This window comes from Leptodactylus fuscus, chromosome 1 (genome assembly GCF_031893055.1).
Source record: "Leptodactylus fuscus isolate aLepFus1 chromosome 1, aLepFus1.hap2, whole genome shotgun sequence".
Classification (NCBI taxonomy): Eukaryota; Metazoa; Chordata; class Amphibia; order Anura; family Leptodactylidae; genus Leptodactylus; species Leptodactylus fuscus.
Window position 1 is genome coordinate 238,402,000 of NC_134265.1, and position 18,324 is coordinate 238,420,323.

Below are 18,324 nucleotides of genomic sequence, written 5' to 3' on the forward strand. Positions count from 1 at the left end.
TCATTGCTATTATTACATATTGGGGGGAACAAACCGTGGTGTTCATTTTTTCCACCATTGTCCGTAGTATTTTTGAGGATGTTTTTCTGTTTTGAATATGTATAGTGTTATAGTATTTGAGGTTTGTTTGTGTTATTCAAAGGGCTTATTCATATGAATGATATTTACATCTATGTGCTATCTGAGTGTAGAGCACAGCACAATGACTGAACACTGACACATTATAGTCAGTGGGATTATTCACATGCACGCGTTTCTGCACAGACCATTGGTCTGTGATGAGAAAATCAAAGCATGTGGTGTTACTGTACTATCCACAGATGAGTCTCGTCCATCATTGTATTATACAATCTGAGTAGTCCTCAGTCTATGCACAAGGCAGCACATGTTAAAAAAATAAATAAAAATAAATTATATATATATATATATATATATATATATATATATATACACTCACCGGCCACTTTATTAGGTACACCATGCTAGTAACGGGTTGGACCCCCTTTTGCCTTCAGAACTGCCTCAATTCTTCGTGGCATAGATTCAACAAGGTGCTGGAAGCATTCCTCAGAGATTTTGGTCCATATTGACATGAAGGCATCACACAGTTGCCGCAGATTTGTCGGCTGCACATCCATGATGCGAATCTCCCGTTCCACCACATCCCAAAGATGCTCTATTGGATTGAGATCTGGTGACTGTGGAGGCCATTGGAGTACAGTGAACTCATTGTCATGTTCAAGAAACCAGTCTGAGATGATTCCAGCTTTATGACATGGCGCATTATCCTGCTGAAAGTAGCCATCAGATGTTGGGTACATTGTGGTCATAAAGGGATGGACATGGTCAGCAACAATACTCAGGTAGGCTTTGGCGTTGCAACGATGCTCAATTGGTACCAAGGGGCCCAAAGAGTGCCAAGAAAATATTCCCCACACCATGACACCACCACCACCAGCCTGAACCGTTGATACAAGGCAGGATGGATCCATGCTTTCATGTTGTTGACGCCAAATTCTGACCCTACCATCCGAATGTCGCAGCAGAAATCGAGACTCATCAGACCAGGCAACGTTTTTCCAATCTTCAATTGTCCAATTTCGATGAGCTTGTGCAAATTGTAGCCTCAGTTTCCTGTTCTTAGCTGAAAGGAGTGGCACCCGGTGTGGTCTTCTGCTGCTGTAGCCCATCTGCCTCAAAGTTCGATGTACTGTGCGTTCAAAGATGCTCTTCTGGCTACCTTGGTTGTAACGGGTGGCTATTTGAGTCACTGTTGCCTTTCTATCAGCTCAAACCAGTCTGGCCATTCTCCTCTGACCTCTGGCATCAACAACGCATTTCCGCCCACAGAACTGCCGCTCACTGGATGTTTTTTCTTTTTCGGACCATTCTCTGTAAACCCTAGAGATGGTTGTGCGTGAAAATCCCAGTAGATCAGCAGTTTCTGAAATACTCAGACCAGCCCTTCTGGCACCAACAACCATGCCACGTTCAAAGGCACTCAAATCACCTTTCTTCCCCATACTGATGCTCGGTTTGAACTGCAGGAGATTGTCTTGACCATGTCTACATGCCTAAATGCACTGAGTTGCCGCCATGTGATTGGCTGATTAGAAATTAAGTGTTAACGAGCAGTTGGACAGGTGTACCTAATAAAGTGGCCGGTGAGTGTATATATATATATATATATATATATATATATATATATATATCTGTGCTTTAGAATATATAAATAATGACAAGAGTTTAACATCCTCGGTAGAGTCTGATGGCTTGGACTCTGGCAACATATAGAACCAGTGAAATGAATGGGGCCAAACAAACCTCAATGTTTTCAACTACCCAATTTATATCTGGGTAATTGAAATCCTCATCTAGTTGTCGTATTTCTGTTTCTTTTTTTAAAACTTTATTTTTTAACAATATTAAAGCAACCAAAGAATTACACCACAACAAATGGACAATTAACTCTGCAAACAACATGAAGAAAATGTGGGGAGGACAACAATGGAAAGAAGGGGGGAAAGAGGATGTAGGAGTCAGAAACCTTGCAGGATACAATAGGAATCCCAAGATGACCATATTGCATCAAAGGCCTCAATCTTGTGGTTAAGGGAGGTGGTCAGGAATTCCAAGCTATGGACATCCTTCACACGAGCTATTAACTCAGGACCCATGGGGGGAGCCCCTTCTTCCAGTGGAAAGCCATGAGTGTTTTAGCAGCGGTGCATAGGTACACAAATAGCTTGGAGGTCTTTTTACCCAGAACCAGTGGAACTCCTTGCAGGAAAAAAGCATCAGAAAGGGCCTTGTCCTCTAACCAAAAGGATTAGCGAGAAATCCCAAAAGATGTGGAATAGTGTACCCACTGTCACCTGGCACTGCCAGCACATTGGACAAATACGGAAAGTGTAATACGGAAGTAAAGTAATTAAAGTGCCTGAGCTCCAAAGTCAGAGGGTCAACAAAGTCAGCAATATGGCTATTTCTGTTTCTTCCATTATATTTGGGGACTTGTAACTTTCCTCCCAGAACTGGCTTAAGGCAGGATTTTATGTACAAGCAAACCCCTCCCCCTTTTCTATTTGTATGCTCTATTCTAAGTCCAGCCATGTGTCACTTGTCCCTACTATGTCATATTTTTCTTCCAACATTATCACTTCTAATTTCTCCATTTTTTTTAGTAAGACTTCTGGAATCGGTATACATTTTATGAGTCTATACTTATTTCTACTCTTCCTCTGCCTACTGACTCTAAAAGAGGACCTTCAGTTTTTTGTGTCCTTTTAATAGGTGCCATTGGGGACTGTAGAGAAAATTCCAACTGCGCTTATTAAAGGCTGTTGTTGGTGAAGGCAGTGAAAGGTCCTGTTTAAGAGACATTTATTTATTTTTTCTTGAGCAATTGTACTTCCAGGCATGGCAACATCTCCTTGATAAAAATGAAGCAGGCTGCTTCGGTTTTGCCTGTGGATACAATTTTTCCACAAATGGTGAAAGTACAGGCTGTGCATGTGTTCTTCACCTTAATTGAAGATGCTTTGTGGTTCTCCATCCTTCCTCTAATGAGGCTCTCCTGAGAGAGAACACATCACCTACGCAACGCTGCTGCTTTGATGCCAATGTTTACTAGGACATGGCCTGCCATAGTGAAGTGTCCTTGTTACTATGCCGCATAATTAAGCTTTGTGGCCTATTCCATTCAAGCCTAGATACACTCTACAGCCATGGCTCAGTACAGATAGTTGATCGTGAAACAGAAGGCCTTGTTTTAGTACATCATTTACAGCAATTGCTTATATTTCAAGCCTATTAGCTACTTATCTTTACATGCAGAATCCACAACATGTTTTATCAGTTGCCTTCAGATGGTGTGGGGAAAAAATTAAATAAATCTTGGAAAACAGAAGAAAAGGTGGCTTGCTGTAGTCACAAAAGGGGCAAATTTATCAATGTGTTACAGCTGTAAAACTGGTGTAAAACGTGATTTACTCCGTAGTTCCCAAACACATGAGACACTCCACATTGATGTTCTCACATCCACCATTAACCAGAAACGGGTGATGAGGAAGGTTCCCGAATTTTGTTTTGGGAATGTATACCTTCCCTGATTATGTTTTTTTTTCTTTATTTGAACAGTCTGTGGTATTAGAGATATTAAAGAGGTATTCCCACGTCGCATACTCACCAGTCTTCACTGCTGTAAAATCTTCTTTCTTCCTGGTTTCTTGCATCATTTGGTGGGCGGGGTTTCATATGCAACCTGCCATTTAGCTCCACCCTCAAATTAGCATGTAGCTCCGCCCTTCGCATAGTATGATCCTATGGGGTGGCTGAAGGGCCTGTGATGTCATCAAAGGTCCTCAAACAACACTATATGCACAATATTGGACTATGAAGTACAGGCAGGAACAACTCCATTCTGTGTTACATACAGAGGCTAACTGTCTCTGCCATAATGAACACAATTGAATTAGCTAGCCTGATAACTGGGAGAACAGAAGACGAGTTCAGAAATGAAAGCAGCTCCTCTCCCCTATCTGAGAGCAGGAAAGTCACGTGGTGCAGACACAGAAATAGCTAGATACACAGGCTTGCTCCCTGCACTTAGCCCCTCCTCCCTCCCCCCTGAGAGCAGCAGATACATCACTTGACTTTTGAGCAGATAAGTCAAGGGCTGTGTCAACAATGAATTGAATAAAGTAAGATAGTGGACAAACAAAGCAGTTTTGCTGAAGCAGTGTATTTAGGAAAAGTCTTACATCCACATTAACAAGCAGTATAGATAGGATCCTTGTGATGGGACAACCCCTTTAACATCTTGTAGGCCTCTGGCTGACTTTAAGGGTGCATTCACACGGAGGAAAATGGTGAGGAATTTGGTATGGAATTCTGCTAGCAGAAAAAGTAACCCATTGAAGTCAATGGGAGGCTTTTTATCAGCGCTGAAATTCCACACCAAATTCCTCCCATTTTCCTCCGTGTGAATGCACCCTAAAAGGGTCGGTGGGGATACTTTTGTGCTTTACAGCAAGAACAGTGCTGTAGAAAAACCAGAGAGCCAGACTGAACTCAAGAGAAACTCCTGAATCTTAGATTTTAATAAAGGCAGTTTTTATATTGCTTACACGTTTCTCATCTGTTTTCTTTTGCTCCACAGATAATATGCAGGTGTCACTTGCTGAAGCTTTGGAGGTGCGAGGAGGGCCATTGGAAGAGGAGGAGTTATGGGCTGTATTAAATCAAAGCACTGAAAGTTTGCAACAACTGATGAGAAAAGGTAATGATTCTGTAGTCTTCTTTTAGACCTGTTCACATTGGAAAAACAAGTTGCAGCAAAGCTTAAAGTCTTCCATGCCCACATAGCATAAAAACACTTTGCTTAAAAAGATTAAGTAGAATAGTAGCAATTCTAACCTGTGCCTTGTGCTGTCGCAGAAACTGAAAGTTCTGTACGTAAGAGGTATTCTTCCACCAGTTTCAGTTTAAAAACAACAAACATCTTGTTTCGACTCTGTGTTACTGCTCTGTCCTCATCACATGACCATGGACCGTAAATCACATGACCATGGTCAGACTTTTAACTCCTGGAAGTAACAGAATGAATGACAGCAAGCAGAGATCTAGAAAACTGTGAGGAATTGATACAGAAAGTATATTGGAAATTTGTATATCTTTTTATTGTACAAACAATAATATTTGTTTCTCAATATTGGTCCAAAAGTGCCCAACCCCTTTAAGGCTTCATAAGCAACGTGTCTAACCCTGCCCATATTCACTTTGGTTCCATCTATTCCCGTCTATGTCCCTTAGTGCTCCCACACAGTATAAGGCTCCTTTAGTGGCCCTGACACATTATAATACTATTGTGGCCCCCACAGTATAATGTCCCCTTTTATGTAGCCACTGCTGTAAAGTGTCCCTTAATTGCGGTCCACAGACTAGAATGACCCCTCATTTTGGCTCCCACAATATAGCAATTCCCTGCTTTGGATGCAGATGAATTGAAGTTGGGACATGCCTTCTGCCACCCAGGACAGGACCTGAAATCTGGGACTGACCTGCTGAATATGTAACAGTTGGATGGTACGCTTAATGCCTGTAAGCTCTTACCATAGCAGTTTAAATAAGCCACGTTACTGATGTTTGTTACTTAATGGACTGCAGCAAATGGTTATAAGATTGTAATACAATCTGGTGAATATCAAAGTACGCACAGGGCACCCACACAACAGTACTGCCAACCAGTACACTCCATAGCCTCATTATTATAATGGAGCATGAGAGCACATCAAACAATATGACCCGCACAGTAAAAAGTTATAAATACCACACTGAAATTCTACTTACTAAATAGTCATATCTGGTCCTTGTCACTGGACCGCTTTTGTATTTCAATTGGCTGAAGGGATCATGTCATAGTAGGCAAATTGTTGCTCCCAATTTATCCAGATATCATTTAGTGTGACTCTAAATGTGGAGCGTAATATTTGCATAGGCGGTATCTCAGATATATTGTAGGGTTATCATATTAACATCTTACTTTAGCCTCGTATTATATGTTGCTCAGATGTTTGGCTATGATATAGCAAATGAAATGTTATTACAGGAGACTGTACCGAGTAGTAATAAAATATGTATATTATATAAACAGAACAGATTAGAGAACAGGTTTATGTAATGACATCTATGTGTAGGTGCTACTCAAGGATTGTATTCTTCAGCATGCCAAACCCAAATCTGGTTTATCAACCCTCCTACGTAATTATATGCAATAAGCATTTTGTTATGGGAAGGGAGTACTGACTGTGAAAGACATGCTACATCTTGAGATGAGTAAACCTTGCAATGCAACTTCATTTAAAAACGCAAATAGTAGTTTATTACGTAGCTTTGTATACTATTGGCTCATGTATGTTGTGTAGCAGCTAATATCTTAGTTTGTTTTATGCCTATTACAAAATATATAGGATTTCTTTCTTTGAACGGTTTGTCTATTGAGTGAACTTGTTTGCTGAATGAGTGAGTTTAAAAAAGAAAAAAAAAGCAATACCTCACCAATGTCCTATTGTTCCCATCCTTATCCTTACTGGGTTCCTGGTCCCAACTAGACGAACAGGAAATGACTTCTCAGTCAGTCACTTGTTGCAGGTCTTTGCTGGAGTTATTTTATTGCTTTTTTGCAAATATTAGACTAAGGGCGAGTTCACAACTGCACCCGGTCTCCGCTTTAGCCAATCTGGCGGGTTTCCGTCTTCTGCTGCTAGAAACTGGACAGGGGACAGAAACCTGGCGGCCAGTTTTCAAACCCTTTCACTTGAATGGGTTTGCAAAGTGATCGCCCGTGTGCGCCATCTGCCTCTCCGCGGCAAAACTGGGTGGTGACTTTGCAAACCCATTCAAGTGAATGGGTTTGAAACTGACCGCCGGCCTGTTGTAGTAATACAACTATTTTGGCCTGGCAGAAATGCATAGACTGATCTCCTGATCGTATGTTCAAGCCAAAAGGGTGTTCAGCTTAGCTGGCATATGAAAGCATGCCAGATTAATGAACTGTGATAAATGCAAAAAGTTTTGTCACACATTTGCTCAATGTCAGTCGTAAAAAAGAGTGAATCATTATTGAAAAAACGTGCAATGCTTTGCAACGTTTTGTAATGTCATGGAACATTTCAGTTATTTTGGTGCAAATCATGTCAAGACAATTTATAACTTTGTTTTGCCAGTTTGTACGTCACATTTTTTTATGATTGCCCCAAGATTGGACGCAAATTGTGCCAAAAAAAAATCAAACACACAGAGCTCATGCCAGTAAAATCGAGTAAATATAAGAATGAATCTTGGCCTTCCCCCTCACATACTTTATCATACTACCATTTATTGTGACTGGGTAGTAAATTACAAAGTGTTTCTGCTATGTCTCTGTGTGGAGTTTGTACATTCTTTCTGTGTTTTGGTGGGTTTCCTCTGGGTACTCCAGTTTCCTCCCACATGCCAAAAATATGATGATAGGTAAATTGGCTTCCCATATAAACGACTGATCTTGTAGGTGTTGGGGATGAACGCCTGTATCGCAGCCACTATCTCCCCTACTCCACAATGCTCCCTGTGTTTTGAGTCTCCATGAGGAAAAGGTATTATAAATGTTTGTTATTGCAGGGATGCGGATCCTCAGTATGTCTGTAAGATGAAAGTGACCTTTTTGCATGGGGACCCCCCGAACAGACTACCAAATGTATTTGCAAGTGGTGTGCAGTGAACGCACACGGACGCCATAGACTATAATGGGGTCCATGTGCTTGCCTTGAGATCTCCGCACGAGTCATGCGGAGAGGAAAGTAGATTGTGAAGTACTTTCCTGTCCACATGTTCCCTGCAGAGATCTTGCAGCAAGCACACAGACCCCATTATAGTCGACGGGGTCAGTGTGCTTTCACTGGCACACTGCTTGCCAGTGTGTTTGGTATTCCGCTCAGGGGAATCCGCATGCGAACTCCCCTGAGCAGATTACCAATGCAGATGTGAACGAGGCCTAAGACAAAAACAGGTTTTTTTTTGTTTTTTTTTGTCTAAGTCTCCCTTCAGGTAATGAACCAGATTTTCACATTAGAAGTCAGTCCAGGATGTTTTACCCTTTACCAGAGTTTATAACAAAGATTATGACTAGTTGCAAAATGTTATCATGTGAAACTGCGAGGAGTGCGTGACTAGTGATAAATTCACACTCCACTCTTTACACTTCTTATATACACTGAGAAGTAGACTACTACTGTCAAAACATACGCCGAAATGATACTATAACTATAATTATATATACAGTTGAAACCAGTTTACATACATCATATAAAAAGACACATATGCATGACATGAAATCTAAATAAACCTTTCCCATTTTAGGGTAATAAGGATTACCAAAATTATTTATATTTGCCAATTGGCAGAATAATGAGAGAGAGATTTTTTTAGGGCATTTGGTACCATTGCCCTTGCCCTTTAAACTGTATGACTTGGGCCAAACATTTTGGATATCCTTCTACAAGCTTCTCACAATAGTTAGAAGGAATTTGGGCCCGTTCCTCCTGACAGAACTGGTGTAACTGAGCCATGTTTGTAGGCCGCCCTGTTCGCACCTGCCTTCTCAGTTTTGCCCATAAATTCTCAATAGGATTGAGATCAGGGCTTTGTGCTTGCCACTCCAAAGTATTGCCTTTGTTATCCTTAAGCCACTTTGTAACCAGTTTGGCAGTATGCTTTGGGTCATTGTCCATTTGGAAATATCCATTTGCGCCCAAGCTCTAACTTCCTGGCTGATGTCTTGAGATGCTGCTTCTGTATTGCCACATAATGTTCTTTCCTCATGATGCCATCTATTTTGCCAAGTGCACCAATCCCCCCTGCAGCAAAACAACCCCACAACATGATGCTGCCACCCCGTGTTTTACCGTTGGGATGTTGTTCTCAGGCTTGCAAGCTTCTCCCTTCTTCCTCCAAACGTAACGATGGTCATTATGGCCAAACAGTTCAATTTTAGTTTTGTAAGACCACAAGACATGTCTGCAAAAATTAAGGTCTTTGTTCCTGTGTGCAAACATTAATCTGGCTTTTCTATGTTTATTTTCGAGTAATGGCTTCTTCCTGGCAGAGTGGCCTTTCAGCCCATGTTGATACCATATTCATTTCACTGTGGATACTGACACACTTTTACCAGCTTCAGCCAGCATCTTCACAAGGTCTTTTGCTCTTGGGTTAATATGCACATTTCGTACCAAAGCAGGCTCATTTCTGGGACACAGAACCCATCTCCTTCCTGAGCGGTATGATGGCTGGACCTTCCCATTTTGTTTGTACTTGTGTATAATTGTTTGTACAGATGAACGAGGCATATTCAGATATCTGCAAATTGCACCCAAGGATGAACCAGACTTGTGCAAGTCCACAATTCTCTTTCTGATATCTTAGCTGATTTCTTTAGACTTTCCCATGATGTTACACAAGAAGCAGTGTGTTTCAGGTGTGCCTTAAAATACATCCACAGGTATGCCTAATTAACTTGGATGTTGCCAATAAACCAATCAGAAACTTCCAAACACATGACCTCATATGGTCTATACGAAAATGTTTAAAGGCATAGTAATCTTAGTGTAAGTTAACTTTTGACTTTTTGGAAAGTAATAAAAATGCCTTAGGCTAAGGCCCCACGGGCCTTAATCGCAGCGCTATAGCGCTGCGGAAAGAACCGCTGCGTGAACGGATTGCGGTTCTTTCCGCAGTGCTTTTAAGAGAAAGTTCACAGAGTTTTCCTCTGCGGACTTTCTCTTAACATTATATCTACAGGAAAGCAGCCGGCGTTTCCTTAGATATAATTGACATGCTGCGATTTGCAAAGCTGCAACGGCTTTGCAAACCGCAGCGTGTCCGTGCTGCGATCTTTTCCGCAAAGTGGGGATGGGTTTCGCATGAATCCCATCCACTTTGCTTGCACTGTACAATGCTGCCCCGGCCTTAAAAATTCTCTCTCTCTCATTATTGTAGCATTTGGAAAATATAAAAAATTTTGGTAATCCTAAGTAACCTAAAACAGGAAAGATTTATTCTGATTTCATGTCAGATAGTGAGAATAATATGCATTTTTGTCTTTTTTTAAATAGTGTATGTGAACTATTGGTTTAAACTATGTGTGTATATAAATATATACCCCCATATGTACTATAATACCCTTCCACAGTTCCCCCACATGTAATATAATGGCTCTCCACAGTACCCACATGCTCAGTGATTAAGGAGCAGGTGGTAAGCGGCAATCATTACTTACCACTTGGCTCCATGCTTCCTCTCTGCTCCGGGGCTTGCAGTGATGTCAGCAGTCAGTGCCCGCAGCAGATTGGTGAGTATTGAGCACAGCTTAACCAGGGCAGCTTAAACTGCAATGAGGACCTCCATCAGTATTGATTGTGTTGTAAAGTAAGGAAGGTGCCCTAACAGGACATTCATCCATGGTCATTGCTTCTCACCACAGCTTTTATCTCCAGGAATAGCAGGGTGTACATGTACCGCAGGTTGAGAATCACTGATCTTGGCACATACGCTTGCTGGCACACTATAAGCATAGGCTGAATTTGTACCCAACATAGCCCATAGTGTAAAAGCATATGTTTCTTTATATCCTTCTTAGCAATAGATATTCTTTGTTTTCATGTTTAATACGTTCTGTTTTCTAAGTTAGATTTAGTTCAACAGGTGTTTCATGTAATCTGTTGTTATAGTCTTGATTTTTATGAAACATGTTTAATAGAATATCTTGGAAGAGCCCTATGTATGCTGGGAGTGTAACCATTCAACTTCATGACGTGTACACCTTCCGCACCCGCCATTTTATATGCAATAATATTTATTCTGAAAAGTGTCAGAATAATTGTTACCGTTTTCCTCCCTGTAATTTATTTTTATTGCATGTTAGCCAGTTCTTGAAGGTGTGAAAGATTATATGTTTCTCATATCTTCATTACTCATCCCCCCTCAGTCACTGTTTGTACATCCATTATCTGTTTTGTTCTCAGCTTATCACCAACAGTATGTGTGATGTGTTGCTGGTCCTTTACCTGATGGCAGAAAAGCCCATCTGCAATGGCATAACTCCATAAGGACATGGCCTAAAAGTACCTTTTCAAATCTGAAAATGTGCAATGTTTTAGCTTAAGCCCGCTAAAGTTGGCAAGAACTACAGGGCTTTAAAAGCTCTATTAAGCATGTATCCACATCTCAAGGATCCTATCTATACTTATATAAATTCAAGAGTTTTCATAAATACATTGCTTTAGCGATGCTACTTTGTTAACTTGCTATGTGAAATTATTCCTCCCATTGTTGTCAAGACACCCATCCTGTTATCTGATCCAGGGAGTTTATGAATTTAAAGGTCATCAAGCATTCTTTAAAAGCTATTCTCCATTTATAGTTTACCAGTGCAGTGAGCAGAAGATGGGCGTTTGGGAGCATGATGGTGTTGTTTAGTTATTAACCTAACTGCAGCATTTTAGACTTGATGAAGACAATGGAATACATTTATCCATTCTGTCGAACTTAGCAATGTCTTAAACTGAGTCCCCTTCATAGCTTTAGACATTCATGAATCTGTCTATAAGATTGATAGATAGATAGATAGATAGATAGATAGATAGATATTTATAAAAAGTAGGTATTTTTCTGCTGATGCATTCCCTTTACTACAGCAGAGTGCAAGCGACTTCTACCCCTCCTGTGCAGTGACTCAAGAAGTAGGAGTCTGTCACTCCCTACTCAGCATCACATAGCAAATATACATATTTTTGATTCTTTTTATTTCAATGTACATTATCTTACTCCTTTAATTTTCACTCCAGCCACTATGCCTAATAATAGAATTTTTTTTTTTTAATAAAAAGACAAATAGTGATTCATTTCCTTTATTCAATAGAGCCTGCCCCCCTTGCTAGAAGCTAATATACAGTGCTTGCTTTATGATAATCTCTAGAGCTGTCTTTCCCAGCTTGGAACAATGTCTTCCACAATACAATCTATGCTAAATAATGATAAAATAAATGTATACTCTGAAAATTTAAGTTAATAAAACTTAAAATAAAATGTTTTATAACCCTTTTAATTAGACATATTGGGATAAACTCCCTTTAAATTTGGTAAAAACTCATGGAATTGACACTTGAGAATTTATCAACAGTCGTCTCATAGGAAGAGGATGACTTCCGAGTCTCAAATATGTTGACGGTGAGATTAACACAAAAGTTATTTATATGCATCAAGAAGCTGACAGTAGTAGTAATGCATCATGGTTGACTAAGGATGAAAAAACAAACCACACATCCCAAACACAGTATAATTTTAGAAATAGTCCCACGGACTGTGTTGCCAAAACTTGCTAAGTCATTGCTGACTTGGGACTAAATTCATTGTGTATATACAAAGTGTTTTATAAACATATGGAAGTATAGAGCTTTTTTCTTGTTTCACATATCATATACAAAACCAGGCCAAAAGGGATATTATTGCTAGTGATCTAAATATACAGTTTTAAAAATAAGGAATGAGGAGGGCAAAAAATGACGCTAAATGGTTGAATCTTTTTTATCAAGATCGTTTTCAAAGTCTCACGCTATGTCTTCTGTACAAAGATAAGATAAGATATTCCTTTAATAGTCCCACAATGGGGAAATTTCAGTGATACAGTTTCATAGATGGTACAGTAGTATATAACAAGAGAGAAACACATACAAGCGCCTGGCAGATTAGAGAAATCCTAGGAATCATAGCAACTAAAAAAGAAAGAAACAGACACACTGCAGGATCATTTAGTTCTCTGTGCAGATTGGTGTTAATAATAATTATAATAATAATAATAATACAGCCAACTTGGTTGTAGGACACGAGGAGGGGGGTCACAGCATGTGGATATAACAAGCAGAAATTTTTGCAGAGGTGGGGGACATAAGCAGCTATCATGATAACATGTGGCAGTTCCTTTGGTAGGTGGTGAGATCTCATGCTCACAGCTGATAGTTCGGTATCTTGCATCAGCACTATTGTCCTTTTAACCACAAAAAATGCCCCAAATGTCCTTCATTACAAGCCATCCTCCTCCTCCTTACCACAGTGTTCTACTGCCCCAAGGAAGTCAGAGACCATCCAGGTATACATGGTGCTGCTCTCTTGCCAAGCTTCCTTAAACTCATGGGGTAGGTGGGTGATGGTAGGTTCCCAGGTTGTAACAGTGTCCCACGTGTCCACAGTAATAGAAAGAAATACCAGTCAGCTGTAGCATCTTCACACATCAGCAATTGACGCCAGAAATCATCTCCTTGAACGAAGAAGTCCGCATTTCCATGTAGGTTTCTCTTCCATGCCGCATGTTGAGCCATGCTGTCCTAGCTGGGGGATGGTAACAGGCACATGTGGAAACCAGCTGAACCAGGTCTTGAGTCCATGCTTTACAATGGAAACAAAAGGCCTAAACTCTGATTTCAGGAGTACCGTACACATGAGATATTGGATGCCAGAGCATTTGGTGGGTCACCAGCTATCTTATTTCATCCCCCTATATACATAATTGCCCTACCCTGAGCTGAGCTAATATATGTCCTGAATGGCAGAAGGGAAAAAGCTGATGTCGGTCTCCCCAAGATTAAAAACATAAGGCGTGTTGAAATCCAATATACTCAATGCTTCTCTCCACTGATATCTGCCATTGAGGGCGAGTCAGGATGCCCATACACATTATATGCTATGCCAGTTTGACCACTATATACATCTACTGCTCTTGCTAATTAGATAATTTGGCTAGGCCTACCAGTTTCTTAAGGGTTTTCACATCTTTCCGTTTTTGTGGTGCGCCATGGGAACAGAAAAACAGGAAGAACAATAAAAATGGATTATTATATTGACTGACAAAAATGGATCGCGAGGGACCTCATTGACTTTAATGGGGTCCACTGGTTATCCGTTATGGTGCATGAAGGACTTTTTCATTTGCAATTTTAGGAAGACTGCAACAGAGACTCCTAACTGAACCCCCAATGTAGATATGAACGTGATTTTTAAGCTGCCCATCCATAATAGGTCTTAGTATATTGCACTAATCCAGCCATTTGACCCCTTGCATATGTATTTATAGACTTTATGATGCCGCAGTCAATATTAGTATTTTTTGTTGTTCTTTAATACTATTGTTATTTTACTGTTCTTTTCACCATCAATACATCATAATATTGTTAAAACCATTGTTTTTTTTTTTCTTTTTTATAGCGGACCCTGCAAGTCTCAGCTTCATTATCTCCCCCTGGTCCCTGCTTCTTCTGCCCTCCGGGAGCATAACCTTCACAGATGAAAATGTTTCGAATCAGGACCTGCGTGCCTTCACAGCACCTGAGGTGTTACAGACCAAGTCACTGTCATCTCTTGCAGACATTGAAAAGGTACATTGATACTGTTGACTAGCAAACAAAGACCCCCTTCAGAAAAGAAAAGAATTTAGGAAATTCATTCCAGACATGGCCCTAGGGACATGCAGAAATGAAGTGCTCTTTTCTTTGGCATGTTAAGTTCCTTGACTTTTGCTAGCTTGGTAATATTTTGTGTGTACAGTAGTCATTTTTTATAGTTGTGTCAGCATATTCTTTTATCTGTGCATTACTTTTTTCATTATGAGATGGCAGCTAGTATTCTGTCACTCACAAAGAGCAAAATGTTCTGTTTTTCATCGTTGGCAAATATGTGAAATACACAATGGTAATTGTCAATGCAGGCATTTGCCCGGTGCAGTAACCTAGGGCATGGTTCAGTAACCAGAGAGCTGATTCACAGACATGTAGCTGCCTCGCTGACCAGTGTACAGATGCCATTCTAAAAGGAATTGGTTAATGATTGGCGCTTTGTGGTCTTAGTAGATGATCACTGTATGTGTAACCTGTTTCTTTAACCCTTTTAGAACTGCTAGGTGTCAAAGAGCTTTGGCATAAAGCTTTCCTTTGTAACACGCTAGAGTGCAAAAACTATATCTGCCCTCCCCCATTGGATTTGTCATTTCCGAATGATCTTTTATTCTTATTCTTAGTATAAAAATGGGTGCTGTTTCACAACAGTTCTGGTCCTGGCGTATTAAACCTAAGTATTAGAAGTTATTACATTTACATCTTTATTGGATTCTTAAGTTCCACTCCCATGACTGAAATGTCTGACATGCTAATGTCTTTATACTAGCACTGTTTCGACTTTGACCTACATACATAGAACATAACTTATTGTAATGAATATATAAGCATACAGTTTGTTTGCTGTGTCTACGTAGACTTAAAGTGTCCATACTCCTCCACCATGACCCCTACCAAGGAGGGAAACTTAATTTCTTTTTTGCTTGGTCTCTATACAAATCTTTACTTACTATCTATTTTACAGTTTGAATCTACAAAGGCACTTATGGTCTTCCTTGAAGGTTTCTACATAGACAGATCGAGATAGAGGTGAATGGAACTCCAGCCGTGTGAGAATTAGATTTATTGTGTTATCATACTTACAGAGTTACCACGTAGGTGCCAAACACCATGCAATGTTTCAGGTAGAAGCCCTTCATCAGGGTTATGTTGAAGACTACCATCACTAAGCAATCTCTTCTCCCCAACAAGTACCCTTATATAAGTCTCTTTATGCAGGATTCTGCGCAAAATATTGCCTTATATTTGCCAATTGACTGGCTCTTCTGTGGATATGATAACATAATAAATCTTGACTGTTATGGAGTTCTGTTCAGCTCTTTAAAGATTTCTGTCACATCTTCCCTTTCTTGGTTTGATACATCACCCATATACATTGAAAGAGGGCACTTTTCTGATCTGCAGACAATCTTAAATTGTGGAGAAGCTTAGTGATCTTCCAAGTGGATTACATAAAAATAGAGCTTTTTCTTTGGTTTAAGTTGGCATCAAAGTTTTGGCTTTTAAAGGGAATCTGTCACATGAAAAAGGCATACAGTATGCAGACCGAATGCTATTGACCACGTGTAACTGAGCAGACTGATATATAGGTTTGTAGAAGAAAATTCAGTGTAGCCTGTCCTTTATCTATTACATGATCTGCTCTTTCTAGCTATCTTTGTATTTACAGTGTAGAGGGAAGACTGTCAATAACTGATGGCCCCCCCTCCCTGACTTCTGAATACAGAGCAGAGATTTCACTCTTTATTCATGGGAATGTTCAATGGCGGCATGCTATCATTATAACTTTCTATGTACTGCATTGTTCTGTTTTTTCTGCACCAGTGTGTCGACCATATTTTATATTTCCTGTTTATGTTTTCTTTGAAAAACTCCAATAAATCTTTTGCACACTAGAAGGAGCAGAGATTTCAGTGAATAATAATCTAAATTTGTATGGGTTCTTATCCAATCAAACTATATATTAATATTGCTAGGCTCCTACTGCTCTGTAATGTGCTGTATGCAGATTGAGCACTATTTTCCATGTGACAGGCTCCCGTTAAACAGAGATTGGAGGATATCACTTAATAAATGTGCAGTCCATACTGTACATGGAAGTCCTTACTACAGACTCTGCAGAGGTGCCCATAAAGTTCACTGTATGCAGCTCTTTAATAAAGACTGATGTATGTGTAATATATCATATTAATGTAGGTTGATCTACTGTCATCACAGATACCAGATTAATAGTATATTGTAAGGTGTAGCTTATCAGCATCACCAGCAACTGATGGGGTAATATTAGTGTCCTTCGCAGCCGCATGCAGACAGTATGTAATGTATAGTGTTAGATCTCCATAGCTGTGTGTTTTCACAGTGTGTGGGCTGCAGAGCCGAATATTTACTGCCCCTATTTCCTGCCTGCCCCTGTCTGCTGTAGTTTATCTATTTCAGGTGAAGTGGGTGATAGAGCTGTGGCTGCAGTCTAGCACACTATCTTTTTCTTTTATGTTGCTAAAAGTAGTAGTTATGAATCGGACTGAGTCACAAATGGCTTATATACAAGTGTATCATTCCATTCACCTGTATTTTTCCATTCAGCTCTGACTGGATAGTGGCGTAAAACCTGTTGCTTCCTTCCTATAATTACCAGACAGTAAATAACAGAAAAGGAGAAATTTGTCCCCGAAAAACCAATGTAATTTTTCTCTTAGACAGCCCAATAGTCAGGACTATTAGCAGACAATAATAGCCCTTTCTAATATTGCTTCCAATCAAGTGATCAACAAGCGATCATTTGCTTTTCTGCTGACCGCAGCATACTCTGGATAATAGATGTAGAATATCGGCAACACACTGACCTTTGTAATCATATATGTGCTGCCAATAATCCAGCAACCGAATAGGGGAGAATCAATCGCTGTATAGATTGGTCTGTATAATTCAACTGATGCAAATCAGTGCCCATCACTGTATTTCTCCTGGCCGGGATCTGACTGTGTAATATCTCTTCATATCTGTGGTCAGAAGACCAAGGTGCAGATTGGATCTATAAACAAAGGTAGGTAATGTTTGCTTGATTTGTATCTGGGGGCTTACATGGTTTCCTCTTACATGACCAGGAGCAAAGCGAATCAAAGAGCTGGCTAGCTGGAAAGGTAGGAGTGTAGAGAAGTGCCCAAGGAATGATGACTCTAGGGTGGCAGAAATCACAGAAGTTTGAGGAAATTGCATGGGATTTCACCTCAGTCTTCTGGCTTCATTAACATTGAGGACTTTTTATAATTCTGAGCAGATGGCTGGGCTGTATTTAATACCATGTTATGTAATAATTTTTTATAATCATATTAATTCACAATAAGAAAGGCATATTTGGAAACCATACCAGAAGGCACTGTGACTAGCTTCATGTTCATTTTCCTGCTGACAGACTCCCTCTAGGTTCACACTAGTGTTCAAATTTATGTTCTTCACATTTACTTGGGGACTTGAAAGACGGAAACCGTGTCTGCTTAAAAGGCAGTTTTCACACGGTAATTCGCAGTTCTTTTCCCTCCTCCCTTTTTTTAAAGTGGAATGGGCTACAAAGTCTCGTACAGAGACTCGAGTGCTAGTGTTAACCTAGCGTCCCTTTCACATTATCAGAAACAGGAGGCATTTAAATGAATAATGTAAGTTGCATTGAAACTTTACCAAAAAATACAGTCACTTCACAACGTCTTCTGCTTTATAACGAAAGCAAAATAAGACACCATGTTCAATATGACGACTTCTTAGGAAAGATGTTTTCTTGATAACTAGCTGTTCTCCCCTACATGTGTGCCCGTCTATCTCTGGCAGCAGTCATACTGTACGTTGCTTATAC

At 40.0% G+C, this 18,324-nt stretch overlaps 1 protein-coding gene across 2 annotated transcripts in view; it reads left to right on the forward strand.

The window, feature by feature from the left end:
- Nucleotides 1-18,324, forward strand: part of PTPN13 (protein tyrosine phosphatase non-receptor type 13) — a 158,114-nt gene that overhangs the window by 44,758 nt on the left and 95,032 nt on the right. For both annotated transcript variants that reach the window (XM_075284608.1, XM_075284600.1), the window contains exons 2-3: nucleotides 4,661-4,780; nucleotides 14,293-14,462. In XM_075284608.1, coding sequence (XP_075140709.1) covers nucleotides 4,666-4,780; nucleotides 14,293-14,462 — 285 coding nt within the window. In that variant the 5' untranslated portion in view covers nucleotides 4,661-4,665. The remainder of the gene's footprint in view (nucleotides 1-4,660; nucleotides 4,781-14,292; nucleotides 14,463-18,324) is intronic.